This window comes from Anser brachyrhynchus, assembly GCF_964034855.1.
Source record: "Anser brachyrhynchus genome assembly, chromosome: 2".
In the NCBI taxonomy this organism is placed as follows: Eukaryota; Metazoa; Chordata; class Aves; order Anseriformes; family Anatidae; genus Anser; species Anser brachyrhynchus.
Genome location: NC_137695.1, coordinates 102333271 through 102351510, shown reverse-complemented (window position 1 = coordinate 102351510; position 18240 = coordinate 102333271). Strand labels below are relative to the sequence as shown.

The 18240-nt window shown below is 36.0% G+C and overlaps 1 protein-coding gene across 4 annotated transcripts in view; it reads left to right on the top strand.

Moving 5' to 3' along the window:
* The window catches only part of DOK6 (docking protein 6), a 238180-nt gene that overhangs the window by 100507 nt on the left and 119433 nt on the right, over positions 1-18240 (top strand). For all 4 annotated transcript variants that reach the window (XR_013947225.1, XM_080581892.1, XM_080581893.1 and 1 more), the window contains exon 3: positions 13048-13162. Coding sequence is in view for 3 of the 4 variants with exons in the window: in XM_080581892.1 (XP_080438018.1) it covers positions 13048-13162 (115 nt within the window). In the remaining variant the exon portion in view is untranslated. The remainder of the gene's footprint in view (positions 1-13047; positions 13163-18240) is intronic.

Genomic DNA, 18240 nt, shown 5'->3' with positions numbered 1-18240 from the left:
ATCCCTTCTAGCTGATTTTACACAAAACCAAAGAGACTGATACAGAAGTAAAAATCAGATAATGGGAGGGAGGGTGACAAGAAGGCAAACAGTATGGACATAGTTTGTCTCTTCAGCTCAATCATTTCTGGGGTAAAGAGTATCAGTGCAGCAGGATGGATGCATATTAAGTGGGGTCATTCAGATTTTTTGCACGAAAGCAAATTTCTCTCTAATAACACTGCCTCATTTGTTTTGGTAATTAGGATGGGTGCATTTCTCAGACATTTGCCAGGAGCGGCAAGTGCTGAAATAAGAAGAGCCTGTGTTTGGGAGTGTTTTAGTGCCACATACGCAGATGAATCTGGTGGAGAAGTACTTCTGAGAAGAGAGATGGGAAGTGAGGTCTCTAAAGGAGGTCTCCACTGCTCCTAGTGGAGAGATCAAAAAAGAAGTGATTGAGATTTTAAGACAACTGGGTGCTGCTGTGAGGAATCACACTTACTGAGCACTCCTTTTAATATAAGTATTGTTGAGAAGCTGAATCCTGGGTGTCTCAAATTCAAATTGAAAGTTGAAAGGATATTTTTTGACTTTCATTTGTTTTCACCATACAGTTGCTCTGTTCCTTCCTTGTCAATATAATCTTCACTTCTCAGAAGTGAGGAAGGTGTGAAAGGAAATTAATATTTCTGAAACAATCAGTGTAAAACATATTTGTGCGCTGACCGTTATGTAAAAATGCCGAGGGAAGCCAGGGTATTACCACTGTAAAAAAAACTGTATGAAATCATGAGAATAAAAAATAATTTTTAAACCCTCTTAATGAGCGTGTGTAAGAAGATGGAGCTAGGCTGTTTTCATTGGTGTCCAGTGACAGGACAAAGGGGATTGGACACAAACTGAAATGCAGGTGGCTTCTGAACATCAGAAAGTACTTTTTCACTGTGATGCTAACCAAGAACTGGCACAGGTTGCCCAAATAGATGGTAGTGTTTCCATCCTTGAAGAGAGATAAAGGCTGTCTGGATATGATCCTGGACAACAGGTTCTAGGTGACCCTGCTCAAGCCAGGGGGTTTGGACCAGACAACCTCCAGAGGTCCCTTCGAACCTCAAACACGTTGTGATTCTGTGATTTTTTCTGAGGTGAAAAATAGGAAAAATCAAATGTGATCATATAATCAACACAACGTGTATCATAATAAATATAGAAGCGCTACCAGTAAACATGTAGGTATATTTGTGTTAACACACAGCTTCAGAATCAGACCTGGTGGGACTCACTGCCATACAAACAACAACAAGACAACATGGTAGACTAGACCTATAGAACTCGTATTCAATGTAATATGTATATGTTCCTTTCCTAGCCTTCAGCATTTGAGTCTGTCTTTGTTTTGTTGTTGTTGCTGTTTCCCAATATTTTGTGTATCTATTTTCATTATTTAATTGGAGAATGTAGGTATACAACATAAGGTTCATTACAAATGTTAAAGACCTAATTATCTAGCATGCTATTTGCTAACATCAGCAAAGAATATTAGGTGAGGATATTTGTTTTTCTTATTGACAATTTTTTTCATTACTCTGAATTATGTGTGAGTGTGTTGCGGGGTGGGGGGGGGGAAGGGAGGGAATGTTTACTATTTTGATGTAGAAATGGGAAGAGGCATACTTCCTTGTGTACTAAAAGGAAACAGACATACAAACATCATGTTATGGTGTACCAGGGAGGGCAGACAAGTTTGTCACTGTTATTTACTTTCTTTTAATAAGGACAGGTGAAATATAATAAGTCTTACAAGTACTAACAGTTTCATTCAAGTTTTGGATTTTATAGTGAGGGAGGATTTACAATGTAATAAAGAAAAATATTGTGAAAATTGGCACAAAACTACATAATTTTTACTTCTTCACAGAAGGAAATTTGAAATTCAAATCACTGGCTGATGAAGAAGGTTATTAAAAATTCATTAGAGCTGAAAATATAGCTGTGTCCAATTGTCATAATAGATACTCAAAATTAATTTATCCCCAGTGACAACTAAGGTAAATTCAATTGATCAGCTAACAAATTTCAGTTAATTTTATAAGTGAATGAAGTGAAAACGTTTTAAAAAGTTTGTAAAAAAATTAGAATTATCTCTTTTAAAAAATTCTAAAGGAATGGCTGCGTTCCTGTTCAGCATCATTCCAATTCTTCTTTCTCTTATTACTGCATATTTTTAGTTTTCTTTTGCCTCAGGTTCTCTCTATTTTATTTTTCCCTCTCTTTCATTTTTCTCTTAGAGACTTCTGGACCACTTTGATTGTGTGTGTATGCACACATGTACACACTGAATTTAAACTTTTTTCTTTCCCTATACGTTAATTTTTCATCCAGTTGATGATTTTTTCTACTGAGCATGAAGAATGTCACAGTTAATCTGGTGCTATTAAATAATTCTTTCAGAATATCTGAAAAGCCTAATATGAATATATGCATTTGTGCTTAAGAAGAACAGCATCAAAATTTCAGTTTTTGCATTGTTGAGATGGGACAGGAGGTTATTTTTAAAGACACTGAGGCATATATCACCCTTTAAAAATCAATGGGTAATTTTTTAAATTTTTTAATTTTTTAGTTTTATTATTATTACGTTTTTATTGTATTAATCAATGAAACAAAAAACTTAGGATAGTGGCTATCTCTTCTGTGCATTCACAAGAATGATACCACTTGCAGATCCCCCAGCAGAGTCCTGTGTTTTTGTGGGGCTTGCTCTCCTTTTGGGCCAAAGTGAGCAGGGGCAGAAACGAGGGGGTTCTGAGGACATCCCTTCTCCTTTCCTGTCTAACGTCCTTTCTTCTTTTCTTAAAATAGCTCTTGATAGCCCAGCTGATCCTCAGTATCTGAAGGGTGCCTAAAAACTGCAGTGTAAGGTACCTCTCAATCATGTCTTGTTTTCCTCTGTGAGCAGTACAGTAGAAGTAAGCCAGCCTTCCCTATCTAGTTTTGACCCAAGGTTTCCCCATGGTTTCAAGATCTGGCTAAAAGGAGCTTCAGTTGAATTTTAGGGCTTTTACAGTGTAAAGGGAGAATGAAGTGGAGTTAAACCTAAGGCTCAGCCACTGGCACTGTATACATCCTGGATACAGCCAAAATAATTTGTGCACTGAAAGCTGCTTATATCCTCTACACTCCTGGTTCAGTTTGTCAGGAGATAAACTGCAATGATACACTTCATAGCTAGTGTTATATCTTGCAGTTTTGCAACAAGAATTATGTACCTATCACTGTATTCAATGAAATTAAATTTTGTAAGCATGTCTTTGCTTGTAATTTGTTTTGAAATATATCCCATGTTAATAAACACTTACTTTTAATTGAGCTAATCTAATAAGATAAGTGGCAATTATTACAGGTCAGCCAATTTAAGTACAGCAAAAAGAAGATTTAAAGGAATTTTTAGAAAAGTAGTTTTCTCCTTTCCTCTTTACTGAAATAGCAATAATGTGTTCCTTTTAATTAATGAATATGTTTGGGCTGAAACTAGAGCAGGTCTGGGCATAATTACATACTTTGAGAATGTTACAAGTGAAAACGTTGAGAAATGAAAACAGATTCTAACTGTCCACTATGTTTTAATAGCCTCAAAAGGCTATTAAAACTCATACAATGATCTAATTCATTTATACATTCACTGTGAAGTATTGTCTTATTACACTACTTGGATAATTAAAGTACACTAATGAAATGCCCTATTTTGTTTCTCAGGCATAAGAACAGTGCTACTCTTTGCATACCTAGTAACTATAGCAGGAAGTTTGGTGTTAAAAGTCTCTGTTGTTTATTGTAGATGAAATTTGGGAAGATAATTGGGAAGCCTGTTTTATTTCAGTTGTGAACCATCTCTGCTCTCTGCCATCTCTCTAGCATGGTGTGAATCTGGATTCCAAATTGCGGTCTTTTAGTATTAAAGCATTTGTTATTTTAAACTTTCTCAACACTCACTTTTACAGAGGTCCATCCCCCCCCCCAGTTTTTAGTGGTATAAGAACATAGCATTCTGATATTCTTTGCACATTGAAATGAAGGGTCAAATCAGAAAACATATTTCAAAGATTCTTTAGGATAGCAGGGAAACGGGATTGGAGAGAACTGTTTTTTGTTGATGATGTTGTTGTGTTTTGTTTTTTTTTTTTAACTTTTATTACAAATGATTGCCTGTAAAAATACTCTTTAAAATGTGAAGGCATTTCTTTTTCAGTAAGCATTTAAAAATCCTTATTAAGGGGAGAGGGGCACATTCACAGAAACTGATCAGATTTTAACTATTGCTTTAAAACACCAGGCTAATGCCCCTGCCCCAGCTCCCCCCCCCCAAAAAAAAAAAAATTAAATAAACTGGTTGATTTTATACATTACTGAGCAATTCTTCAATTCTTGAATTCTTGCAGTATTACAGCAGCAAAGTTTGAGAGAAAGTAACTTGGCCTGACAAAAAACTAATTTTTCACCTATTAAAAGTAGATAGCATGACAATATATTTATTCTTCCCTGATAGGTTTTATTTATACAATGTGAAACATTGCAGAATTTGAAGTGGCATAACAAAAGCTAATCAAATTAGTTTGTGTTCTATCCTTAATTGTTCTAGATTTCATGAAGGCAAGGTAAAGAGTTTGTAACTGCTTATGTGGTAAGTGGCCAGTTAGAATACAGCGTAAGTCTGGGTCCTGAGATGGTAACCCTTTTACAAATCACCAATAAGTGACACTTAGCAATACTTAGCAATAGCAATGACATAGAAAAAGGAGAGAGTTGAGGTAAAGATTAACAATTTATCTTTCTTTTATATTTATTTAAGTTCTGAGATTTTTAAATAGTTACTGTATTTGATAACATAAATTTGCATAATACATCCTCTAAAAATACTGAATTTTTTTTTCATTGTGTTAAATCTTGATTTTATCTCAAGGGCAAGAAGACATGATTCAGTATCTCTCTGCAATCAGACCTGTACATATCCCATCAAACTTTACTTTCTTGCCCTGACATTACTTATCCTGATTTATTTTGAATATATGCATTCATTCTGTCCCTATTGTTTTGTTTTTGTAATCCGCCTTTTAAGTTATCAGATAAAGTCCTTGCTGCTGTATAGGTGTGGTCTCCATTTAGTGCTTGCAATAATGAACATAATTTACTTGGTAGCAGTTTCTTAAACCCTTATTCCTCTGAAATGGCAGCTGGAGACCTGCCCCAGAGGCATAATGTGGAGGTTGATATGCCTTTCCTTGGCAAAATTCCTGGAGAGCATTTTTACCATAACAACTCATCTTCTTCCAGGGATAAATCTGCATGCAGAGATGGGAAAAACTGTTCAATCTGTTCTGTGAATTTATATTGCTTTTGTATGATCTATTCCTTCACTTTTCTGATCTTTTAATTTCTCTTTTCTCTTCTCTTCCTCCTCTAGTCTTGTAAGTTTTGCTGTTCTTTCATGCGATATAATTCTTTTTTCTGCCTCTTAGCACTTTTTTCCCTCAAGTCTTGTTTTTCAGTGTCTTGCATCATGTTCTTATTCTTGATCATCATGTGCTGCTCTTGTGCAGAATGAACTGTAGGAAAACGTGTTTCACCTTAAACACTCTGAATGCTTTAATACCATATGGATTCACCAAACCCCTAAGAGTCCCAAAAGACTTGCAGATCTTTTAGCATCCCTTTCTTAGGTTCATAGGTTCATTCAGATGTGAATGGACCTCAGGAGGTCTGTAGTCCAACCTCCTGTTCACAGCAGGGCCAGCTCTGAGGTCAGATCTGGTTACTCTGAGCTTTGTCCAGTTGGTTATAAAACCCTCCAGAAATGGAGACTGCACAACCTCTCCAAGCCGCCTGTCCCACTGACAGGCTGTCCTTGTGGGGAAAACGTTACTTTTTACATCCAGTCTGAACACCTCTAGTCTCAGTTTATGCCCATTGTCCCTATCCCTCCCACCATGCACAGCTGTGAAGGGACTGGCTCCATCTCCTTAATAACCTCCATGCCAACACTGGGGGCTGTTGTTAGATGCCCCTGAAACTGTCCCTGCTCCAGGCTGGAGCAGCCCACAGCCCCACAGAGCAGGAGCTCTGACTGTTCTGCGGGCCCTGTGTTCAGCTTGCCCTGATCTATCAATTGTATTGGGGTCCCGATTCTGTAATCCCAGAGGTCTTTATGATTTTCAGGCAGTGAATTAGTGAATTGCTTTTTTTTTTTTTTTCTCAAGCCAAACCACATCTGTCTTTGTCTGAAACTGTAACAAGACTTCTACTCTGTGGCAATTGGATTTAACCGTGTAAAAGGAGCCCCAGCTAACTGCAGATAGGATGACTGAAAACTGAGCTAGGGGAGATTTTTTTTTTTTCCTTTGGGTTACTCCTCTTTGTATTCTGTTCATCTGCAGTGGGCTGGTGTCTGCTTTTCTCCTTTTGTAGAGTGACAGCAGTATTCAGTGTGACTGGCATATAGGTGGCTCCTAATCGCTTTTCTTGTTATAGTTATGGAAGTTAACATAGCTATTGCTTTATATATTGCTCTCTTCTTATTTCTGGTTTAAGGTTGTTCTCAGCTGCTTGGGCATCACTTGCTAGAGCCCCTGCTCTTTGCCACTGTGTTGGCTTTTGCTCTGTTTTATTAATGCTTGCTTAGTATTACACAACAGATGGTAGTATGTGAGCCATTATTTGGAAATAAAAGGGTGAACAGTTACATTTTGTAGCACTCTCTTCTGCTTCTATTTTTGCTAGTTAGAAATTAAATGACAGGAAGGTAGTGCACAATGCAGTACAGAATCAGAATTATGTAAATTCAGACCTTTTCCTCTGCCCAAGCAATTTCCAGGACTCTGCACAGCAGAAATAATATTAAATAGCTGGAATCTCAGAATCATTTCCCTCTCCCTTTCATATGGGAGGCACGTGTTTGGAAGAGTTCAAGTAGGATATATCCCAGAATATCCCACTTGAGATTTTATGCATCATATTTTTTTCTTCTTCTTCTTTTCTGGACCTCCTTTCTTATTTACTGTGGAATTGTATTTTATTATTTATTTTTTTTTTTGTAGTGAGGTGGATGTAATATCCTATTTGGAAGTCATATTTCTATAATTGTAGAAGATTTATCCAACCTATTTAAATGTACAAATTGAGCACCAGCGTCCTAGTATACATGTAGTTTTCACATGTTTATGTAGCACAGAAGTGGATAGTGCAGGTCCTAGAAAAGCCCATTATTATAATGTTCCCTGACCAGAACAGATTTTAGTATAATAAACAAATAAATGTCCACTGTAGGTCTGTGATAAAGTATGATGGATTCAAGAGAAAGTTGAATGAATTGTTCCCAAAAGGCACCCTCTCTGAGAAGAACTAAATGCATTTCCAAAGAAAATGATCAGTAAAATGTGAAATTACATTGAGAAGGAGCAATGAAACACAGTTAATCTGAGTCTTTATTTAAATTAAATGTATTTTGCAATTTAGTAGCTTTTCACATCTAATAAGATAAGGAAGATGCAAAAAGAAAAAAAAAACATACATGAAAACATGTTTTAATTTAAATACAATGAAGCATTGTATTTAAATTACGTTGACAGGGACTGTTTAGTCATATTGTCATATCAAATATTATGCTAAAATAATGGAAATATGCTCTTGTAATTATTTCTTGTAGTTTACTTAGATTACAACTGTACTTCAAAAAGAAGACTATAGATTGCTATAACATGGGCCACAGACTCCCAAACAGAAAAAAATGTGATTTTTTTCCCCACTTGAAAATAAGCTCTTGACATGCTGAGTTGTTACAGCTGGAGCTCGAACTGAGTGAGAGAGTTATGAAATGTCACATAAAGACAGGTAAGGTCTAAAGCACCTTTAGAAGGACCAGAAGTTTTTTATCAGCAATGTATTATCTGATCTCGTTATCCAGAGGTAATTGTAATTTGAGGTTGGTTCTACTATTAAGAGATTTTCTTTTCTCTGTAACAGTTCTGAATACTTTCCTTGATCATCATCCTACACCTGTATATCTTGCTTGGATTTAGGCTATTGCTACTTGCCACTCTAGACTATCTTATGATAGTTTTATTTTATAATAGAATTATTTACTAGGAATCTACAGCATGACTTTACTGAAATAAGGTGATAGTTGTTTCAGCTAAGGAGAAGTGGGGTTAGACTTCTGAAATCAGGATGGTGTTTTAGATCTTTCCCAAGTCTGTTGGCACAGAAATTTATGTAATCTGATAAAGGCCAGTCCTTTACTTTTTCATGTAGTTCAGTCCTCTTGTATCAGGCAATACTTGGAAATTCTGGCAGGGAATAGGAAATGGAAGCATTTATGCTAATAGTGTAAAATTTGGGATCTGCATGAGAGGTGAATTATGTTCCTGTGAACATCTTAGGATACAAATGATTATCCTAGGACATAAGGTAGCAAAAATCTTCAAGGAAACTAATATTTTTATTTTCTATTGGAGGTTATAAATTCTTCTTCCTCTCACCCTCTCATCTCTTTTGAGTATAGGTGAGATCCTATATCAAAACAAAGCAAGTATGAGTTTTGGGTCCGTCTGCAGACAAGGATAAACAAAAATGATGATGCTAAGTGGAAGTGCGTCTTGAAGCAATCTTGAAATGACTATGAAGTGCCCTGGATATGTGAGCAATGGCAGCAGGAAACTAACTATAATTTTATTCTCATTCTTGCTCAATGCTTAATGTTCCTCTGTAAAGAAGTTTTGCATTTTGGTGAACAATCTGAGGCTCACCAAAAAAATTTGTGTACAGATCAAGTACATTTCTCTTCCTGAGGCTATGCTGGTGATTACTTATGTTGATGTGGAAATTTTGTGGTAATCTAAATTCAGGACTATGAGAGGAAGCAAGCTACAGAAACCAAGACTAATGGGTTGCACTGAGACACTGTTACAAACAGAGCCTGGCCTAATTTTGCAATGTCGGAACCAGATGCGGCCTATACCTATCCCAGAATATCCTCCACCACATAGATCTTCAGTCTTAGGTCCTTTTTCACCAAATCTTAAACAAAAGTAAAGGAGATGGATGTCTCTTCTATAGCTATGTCAGAAAGCCCCACTAAGAATGAAAATAAAAGCTTTTGTATATGAAGAAAAATGAACAATAACAACAACAACAACAAAAAGCTTGGCAAAGAAAGTTTGTTACATATAAATTAACTATTACCTATATTCTTTTCTTCAACCAGTGTTCATTGTCATCATAGAAACAAATAAAATGGTTTTAGAGATTGATACAGGATAAACTCAAGAAACCAAGCAGAAATAAAACCCAAGGAAAAGTATGTGTGGGATGCTGAGTGATGGACATATGAGGCAGGAATTACTGATGAGGAGTAGGAGAACTGAGAAGAAGGCCAGGTGCTAGGAGTCCCTTACATGTACCACACTGAGTTCCATATGGAGTCGTGCACTAAGTGATAGTGCCGATATCTAGTAGAGAAAAGCTCTAAGTTAACATACTAAAATTAGTAAAAACATGTAAGCTATATAGTCATAGCTTAATACAAAAGGATCTATTTTGCTTAATAGAAGAAATCACAAAAGATAAGGATAGGCAACAAATCCGTTTGCAAGATTACTCAGTGAACGGGTAATAGTGATTTTATTTGTTATTGAAGTTTATTCTTGCTTTTGTCTAGAGGGACATAACTGTGAGTAGGGAAGGTGTTGGCAGGGGAGGAAAATAAGAAAAATGATTTTCATCTTTTTTATTTTTTTTTTACTAATATACCATTTTTTAGGCAAATTTTAATCCCAATATTGTTATATTTCCACCTGTACTGTGTAAAGTCTAGGCAAGGCTCTTCAGCACATTAAAATCTCTCCTTATTCTTTTCTTCTTTATGATACGGTTTTACTAATGGTATACTAATGGTTTACTAATGGTAGATAGTTCCAGAATACTATATTTTTATTGTAAAGAACAGCAGTATTTTCAGTGAGTTAGTTTTTTGATACAAATAGTTGCAATTTCCCTTTAAAAAGTTTTTTTTTAATATATCAAAATTTTGAACTTCTAAAACTCACTGAGATAAAGCAGTCTAGTTGCCAAACCAAAGTTTGTTTTTCATTCATACAAAATAATATAAATTATAAGGTGTTTATTTTTTAATTGCAAACATTCAGTGGGTAGAAAAATGACTCATGCTTCATTGGCATTAAACCCAGAATTCAGAGTTTGATTAACTTCAGTTCTCTCTAGCTTTGGGAGGAAAGACTTTCACAGCATTATTACACTTGTGTCTGTCTTTCTGCTCTGATTGTGAAGGGAAGCATACAATATAATTTCAAAAGGTGAATATGGAAGCAAAAATTCATACCTCCATTTGATATTAAAAGTTACATATTCAGTAGAAGTCATATTTGTTAGCATGACCTCTCTCTTTGTTAATACCAACTCATATTTCAAGTATTTCAAGATGTAAGATACGATGTGTTAAAAAAAATATATATATATATACTTTTATTTATTTTTTTTAAACTGCCATAAATATTTTGGCTACTCATGCTAAACCATTAAAACATTTGATGAGAAAAGCGATATCTCACAATATCTCATGATAGTTTGAAATAAGTCCAGTATGAAGGATGTACGCAACAGGAATGTGACCTGCATGAAACTCTGAATGGCTCTAAAAAAAAAAAATGATAAAAAAAAAATGTCAGGAAGTTGGAAGAAGCAATTTTTGTTGGGAAGAGGTAATTCATGTAGGTAACACACAGGAGTTATAAGAAATTCTGTGCTGTCTGGGGAGGCAGTATGATTCTGGAAACAAAGTTGAAATGTGTTTAAAACAAAACCTTTCTTCCCCTGAATGGAAATGGCTTTAAATGGCTTTTCTTCACTTGCCTTGCATTTTGTTCTACTGAATCTCTCATGTGGGTACTGAAGAGCAGCGTGTCAAAATTTGGTGTTGTTTTGATAGTCTTGTTCAGACATGAAGTTCCCACCAGCACATAAAATTATTTTGTTTGTTCATTTCACTCTGACAGTATTTCCAAGTGTATAAATGGTCTTACATAGAAAATGTTCTGTCAATATTAAATTAAATCAGCTTTATGTACTGATCAACAAGACAACCCATAAAATCATCTTTACAGATAGGTAGGTATGCCTCCTTAGTTGTCTACAGTTACCAAGGTCTGAACAAAAATTACTGTGAATATTATGTTACTTTGGTGCCAGCAATGTAAACTCTGTTTTGGATCTCTTATTAAACTTATCAGCATTGCAGCACTTTTAGTAATCTTTAACACTTGAATGTTAAAGAAAATAATATGTCTTTACTGTCTGAGAGAGATTGAAAGAAGGTTTAATATGTCCTCTTGTCACTATTCAAAGCATTTATGTTCCCTTTCCAGTTATTCCAGGAAGAAACATTTACTCTTTAATGTAACAAGAGTTAAGATTTTTCTGTTTATTATGTACAGTCATACACATTCTCTGAATAAGGTAGTGGTATTTATAGTATTCAGACCCTCTCTTGCCCTCTAAGGAAAAATAAAAATAAATAAATAATTAATGATGATGATGATGATAATAATAATAATGATGATGATAATGATAATGATAATAATAATAATAATAAAAGAACAGAGAGAGAGAGAAAGAAATGCATTCTTGCAAAGCCCTATTGGCTTAGGAACCCAATGGCAATGCAAGTGTTATACCCATGTCCAAGAAAGGCCAAAAGGTCGCCTTGGGGAAACTACAGGTCTACCTCACCTTAGACCATGGGAAGAACCATGGAGCAAGTCCAGAAATGTGTGTTAAAACACATTTCTGGGCATGTGAATGAGAAAATAGTGATTGGGAAGAGATGGCATCAGTTCACCAAGGGTAAATAATACCTGACTAATCTGATATCTATCTGTGATTAAATCACAGGATTTAGGAATGAGAAGAGAACAGTGGTTGTTATTGAGTACTTCTAATTTAGCAAAGCTGAAGACATTGTCAAACTGGAGTGAATTTTGCTGAAGTCAAGATCTCAACAACACCTGTACAGTCCATTTCATGCTTTGTCTCAATTTCTTTCCCTGGCTTCTTGATGGCTGTCACTGATGGCTGTCACTGCTCATCTGCTCTGAATCTTTTTAGGAATCTCTTTGCCCTACCATGTTTTTTTGTTTGTTTGTTTGTTTGTTTGTTTTTTTACCGCAAAATATAAAACCTATGTCTCATAAAAAACATTCTTCCAAGTATCTTGAAAGGAATGCTAGAGCTACACACAGGGATCATCAGAACTCAAAAATAAATAAATAAAACCCCACCCACTTGTAGTCCATTTTTTCCCCGTGGGTGACATTTGAAAGAAATGAATTCTGCCTGAGGCAGATGTCCTGCCTGGGTGGAAAACCTAACTATAAACAGACAAAGTTTGCACAGAGTTACAAGTAACCAAGAACATTTTATGGTAAGTGCTAAGCAGCTTAATATAGGCTGTGCTACCAGCCCTGGTTGTAATAACATGTTCTTCTTCCATTTTTGTTAATTGTAGTTATCTACTTGCATCAAAGGAAGCTGGAAATAGATGAATGGTTTATGCTGTAAATTTGCTTTCAGAGTATTTTTTTTTATTTGATAAGCTTTTCTAATATTTGGAAAATAAATTTGTGAGTTCTGATGAGGATGACAATTACACTCTAAAGAAATGAAGATCTATCCACACAAATGTAGTGATTATTATAATTATTATAAATATTATAAAGTATCACAAGGCTCTCAGTATCATTGTAGTATCTGTGTTTTCAAGCAGAATTTTATTAGAGAAATATACTTCACTTTTTGATATATTGAATTTTGTAGAATGTTTTACAACTTTAGACTCTAGATATTTATTTGCTTTTGTCAATGACAAACCTACAAATTTAGCTAGCCTTAGCCGAGAGGGGGGGAGGTGGAATAGACTGTAGTAAGAATTGAGTTGTGGTGGTTAGTATTTTTATTTGTATTATTTATTCACTGACCTAAAATATTTTTCTTCATTTTAAGGTAACTGAGCTGCACAATATCAAAAACATAACTAGATTGCCTCGCGAAACAAAGAAGCATGCAGTGGCAATTATCTTTCATGATGAGACGTCAAAGACATTTGCGTGTGAGTCAGGTAAGCAATTGGTATTGCATCTTGAGCTTGAGGAAATCAAGTTACACATCAAAGCCTTGCTCAGATGAATTAACTTAAAACACCAGAGAGAATTCCTAAAGTTAAAGAAATTTGTTGTAAACAAGAATTTTGGTGTTTGGGTTTTACATTTTGGGGCTTTTTTTTTTTTTTAATATACTTTGGGAGATATTAGGGGTGTTATAGAGCTCTTTCCTCCATTACTCATCTTTGACTGCACCCAGATGCCTAAAGACTGGAGATTTTCATCTAAACTTGTAAAAATGAGTAAACATTACCTATGGGGTATTATTAAGTCAAGATGTGGAACATACTCAGTTTTTTACCAAGTTTTGCTATAGGCATTTGCTAAGCTTATAATTATCATTCCATTGCAAAGAAGAGGTAAATAACAGCTAAAACCCCAGGATATAGTAAAGCTGGATGTCAAGTAGTCTGCAGTTTGAACAGCTACATAGTATAATGAATTAATTAAGTTGAGAGCAGAACTGAGAATCATGGTACATAATGACAGGTAGTTATTGTGAGACACTGAACACTGCACTGTTAAAGTGCACTGTTTTCTTGTTTGGAAATGCAAGTATATATACATCTATGTCTGTGTCCTATGGAATAGTTAACTTGATTTTTTTTTTAATTAGATTTGTTACTGATGAAATTTCTGTTGTTGTCATTGTTTGTTTGGTTTTTTAACTGACATATTTGAAATTGTGCATTTTAAAATTATATCTTTAAATTATCATACAAATATTGCATTGTTTACAATCTTAGTTAAGTACAATGCAACAAAATTCAAGAAACACTGGGAGCTGGTAGGTTAAAAGTGTGTAAGATCATGAATTGTGTGGATTTTGGATCAAGTATTTCAAACATTGATCTGTATATCCCATCATGAAAGACAGATTGACAGAAAGACTTCTGTTTTTTAATTTAAATTTAAAAACACAAACATAGAAAAATAATGGCTTCCTAGGATCAGATAGCTGTTTACTAGATAAGTATTTCACGTTAAAGTCTTCAGTTCCTTATGTGTATAAATATTAATGACTCTCTACCTTAACATGATTAATAATCTAATAAAAGCATTTACATTATATTTCAACAGCACAGAAATCACTTCTACAGAAATGTTTCCATTTGCCAACACATACATTCCCCTTGTTTTCTAACGAAAAGATCTTATTCCTTCCCTAGAGTTACTGTAGTGCAGATATATTTTAAAGTGACAGCTTTTTGATAGCTTAGGAATGTTTCACCAAAGGAGCAAACCTAAGAAAGTTCAGGCTGTCTGGATCTCTCATCCCTCTCTTCTGTAAAAGATATGATGTACCTTCTCAATCTTGAACCCAGCTGTGTATAAAAGATGCAGGTACCTTAAGGTGCTAACAACATAGCAGTATGAGACACTCTACCTTAAGATTATGTTCTGTTCAGAGTTGTGTTTTGAGTGAGTGGAGTCTTGGGTAAAGTGTCAAACCAGTGGAGTACTTGTGGGCAGACATCAGACGACAGACTAGCACAGCTGATGTTGTAGTATATTTCTGCTATAGACCTGCTCATCAACAAGGGGAGACAGATGAAGCCTTCTCAAGTTAGGTGGAGAAAGCCACACAGTCCTAGGCCTTGGTACTCTTGGGTAACTTAAGCACACCAATATCTTCTGGGAGGCCAATACAGGTGGACAAAATCAATCTGGATTATTGGAACATATTGAAGCCAATTTCTTGATGCAGTTGATCAATAAACTGGTGATAGGCAATGCTCTGTTCGGGGACCTGCTTGTCAGAATCCTATGGGGAACTGTTCTGGAGGGCAAAGGGGCCCAGAAGAACAGGCTAATTTTGAAGGACAGCCTACTCTGAGCACCAGAACTGTCATTTCCATACTGCAGACGAAAAGCATTGTGTAAGGCCAGTATGGATGTACATGGCCTCCTGACTAAGCTCAAACACATAAGGAAGCACACAGAAGGCAGAAGCAGGGACAGACTACTTGGAAGGCATACAGAGACATTGTCTTGTCTGTGCTTGCAGGAATGGAGCCAGAAAAACTCCAGCTCAGCTGGAGCTGAAACTAGCCATGGAGAAAGACAATAAAGATTTTTTCAAGTACATCAACAACAAAAGGAGGGCTAAGTAAATGTGGGCCAGGGGACCTAGTGACAAGGGACATGGGAAAGGCTGAGGTACTCAAAGCCTTTTTTATATCTTGCTTTTCTCTGGTAAGAAGGTGAGGCTTTTCCTCAGACCTTCCAGGTGCCTGAACCTCCTAGCAGTCAGCAGGAGTGAAGTAGATCCCACAGTAGAGGAAGACAGAGGCAGTCCTCACTTAAATCACTTGTATGTCATAGACAACTCCATGAAACTAGAAGGGATGCAATAGAGGGTGTGAAGGAGTTGGCCTGTGGCATTGCTAGACAGCTCTCTAGAATCTTTGAACGATTATAGCAGCCTGGGAAGGTTCCTGGTGTTTGGAAAAGGACAGATGTCACACCCATCATCAAGAAGGGCAAGAAGATAGCTGTGGGCAAGTGAGCCTCATCTCAGTCCCTGCGAACGTTGTGGAGCAAATCCTCTAAGAAGACAGCTATAAACACGTGAAGAACAGCAAGGTACCTGGGAGCACCCAAAAAATTTTCCATATATAAATCATGCTTTCTGTGATGGAGGTGTCCGACAGGCACTGTGGGCAACAGAAAGACATTGGTGCACTTTGATTTTACCAACCTTTGACAGCCTCCCATAACCTCCTCCATAGCCCCCAAAATTGACAGTTCATGGGATGATTAAGTGGATAGAAAACAGGCTGGTCTTAGAGTTGTGAAAAGCAGTGTAAATCAAAGCTGGAATACCTTTTATCTAATAATACCTCTTCTTTCCCATGGCTTCAGTGGGAAAGAATTGCTCAAATGGTTTCTTCTCAGTCAAAAATCTTTTTCTAGAATCATAGCTGCTTGACCTTCTTGAATTACTTAGAAGACCAAAGTTTCATAGTTTTCTACCTTGAAGTCTCTAAATATACAGAAGCAGATACCTTGCTTCCTATTCTCCTGACTTCCAGAGGCAAATGGAAGAGCAGTAACACTGATCCTGATCCGCTTGCAAAAGGTCTGCTGAGCATAGGGTCAAAAAAATTCTTGGAAAGGAGGAAGAAGTGATGGTCAGTTGAGTTAGGTTTGAGGTATGTGGGTACTGTGGGTTAGGTATGTGGGGACTGAAGAATATGAGACAGGTTTCTTGTCAAAGTTGTACCTGCGAATGTTTTAAAATAACACGTATCATTTTTGGTTTTGATAGTATGAATTGGTATCTTTCTCTGTGCAGTCTGAAACAAAGTGTGTGTGATGAAAAACAGCACATTTCTCTCATATGTTGCTTTCTTAATTATGAAATTAACCATGGTAAAATATATTCTAATCTAAAATATGACTCTAAAGATGTAGAACACTTTGGAAAACAGAAAGCCTGAGAGCTGTGATACCAGTCCATGGACTGTACTGTTTGGGAGCCTATGTTTTTTTCCTAAGTTCCTGCGGCTTCTAGGCCCTCAGCTTGCTTATGGCCTTCAAGGCAGCTGCTGGCAAGCCTGAGCTCTGTATGTGCTGTAGCCCTCATATTTCCATTAGGATTTCATCAAATTAGAAATCTGAGGAGCATCTAATTTTTGATAATCTTCATTTGCTAATGAAAACATTCTGTAGAAAAGCAGAAATATTCCATATGCCTTTGTTATCATCTAGTTGTTCCCATCACTACCACCCGTACTCCCAAACTCTACAACAGTTGTAGAAATCTATTTGATTCTGAAGGTCTATTGAAATGTTTTGAAGAGCAAACCCTTCTCAGATATTACAGTACTCTGATAAAAAGCATGGGATAACAAGTCTTTAAAGAAGAATCATCCCTCTTCAGGGAGAGAAGGAACATGCTTGCTGCTGTTTTATTTCTTTCTGAATTCCAGTCTAGCAGACAAAGTTGTGAGTTTGATGATTAGTAAGAAATATTTTTAAATCTTCTCAGTTAGAATTATTTAATAGAAGTAAAATAATGAGAATTCATGGCTGGTTAAATAACATGAAAAGTAGTCTATAACTCATTCAGTTTAAGACAGACTGTAAACAGCAGGACTCCTTTTTCAGACCATGGGAAATTGATGCCACCTTAGTCAGGAACATGCTAATGTTTCAGTTTCAGCCTTCCTGAAAGTCATGTGAAAGTTATTGTCATTAAGGGAATTTTAACAATCTCATTATCAAGAATCATGAAATTATCAGTTGCTATAGGACAGAGAAAATGCAATACTCTCAGGTTGCTAACACATGGAGATAAAATTTAGCGTTGTCAAATGTATAAGCAGGTTAAAAGTAGAAGGGTAGAACGCTGTGAATAAGAATGAAATCTAGCATATTTACTCCAGCATAATAAAGGTTGAAAAAAATACTACTGTTGGAATAATAATAATAATAATAATAATAATAATAATAATAATAATAATATAATTTTAAGAGAGGAAATGACCTTATCACAAGAACAAATACAGAAGGTAAAAGTGGACATTCAAGTAGCCGTAGCAACATTACTGAAGATGTAATGACTGCTTAGCAGTAAGGGCATTTGTAAAATAAATGATTTTTAACATGTTTTGCAGCCATCCCTTTTGCATCATTTATCCTATGCTTAAATAAAATGGGCATGTGGGCAGGATTACCTCCGGTATACCTTGGTGCAGTGCTGCCATGTGAGAAAATGCCTTCATCCTTTACCTGCCACATTTCCTGGTATTTTTACAAAGCACAGAACTTCTGAGGGTACTTCAAACAAAGTAGAACCATTCTAGCTACTGTGTTAGAGGTGCTGTCTTTCCGTAATACCATTTTTAAAAAGTCTGTTTTGTTTGTTTGTTTGTTTGTTTGTTTTCCAGGTAAGTGTTCTGTTAGTCTTTTGTATAGCTATAGCTATGCTCAGACAAATGTAGCTATTGAGAAGCTCGTCTTCCTGCAAGGCTTAATGTCTGTAATGTGGCAGTAACCCAAGTGTCTGCGGTGGGACAGGCATTCTGAA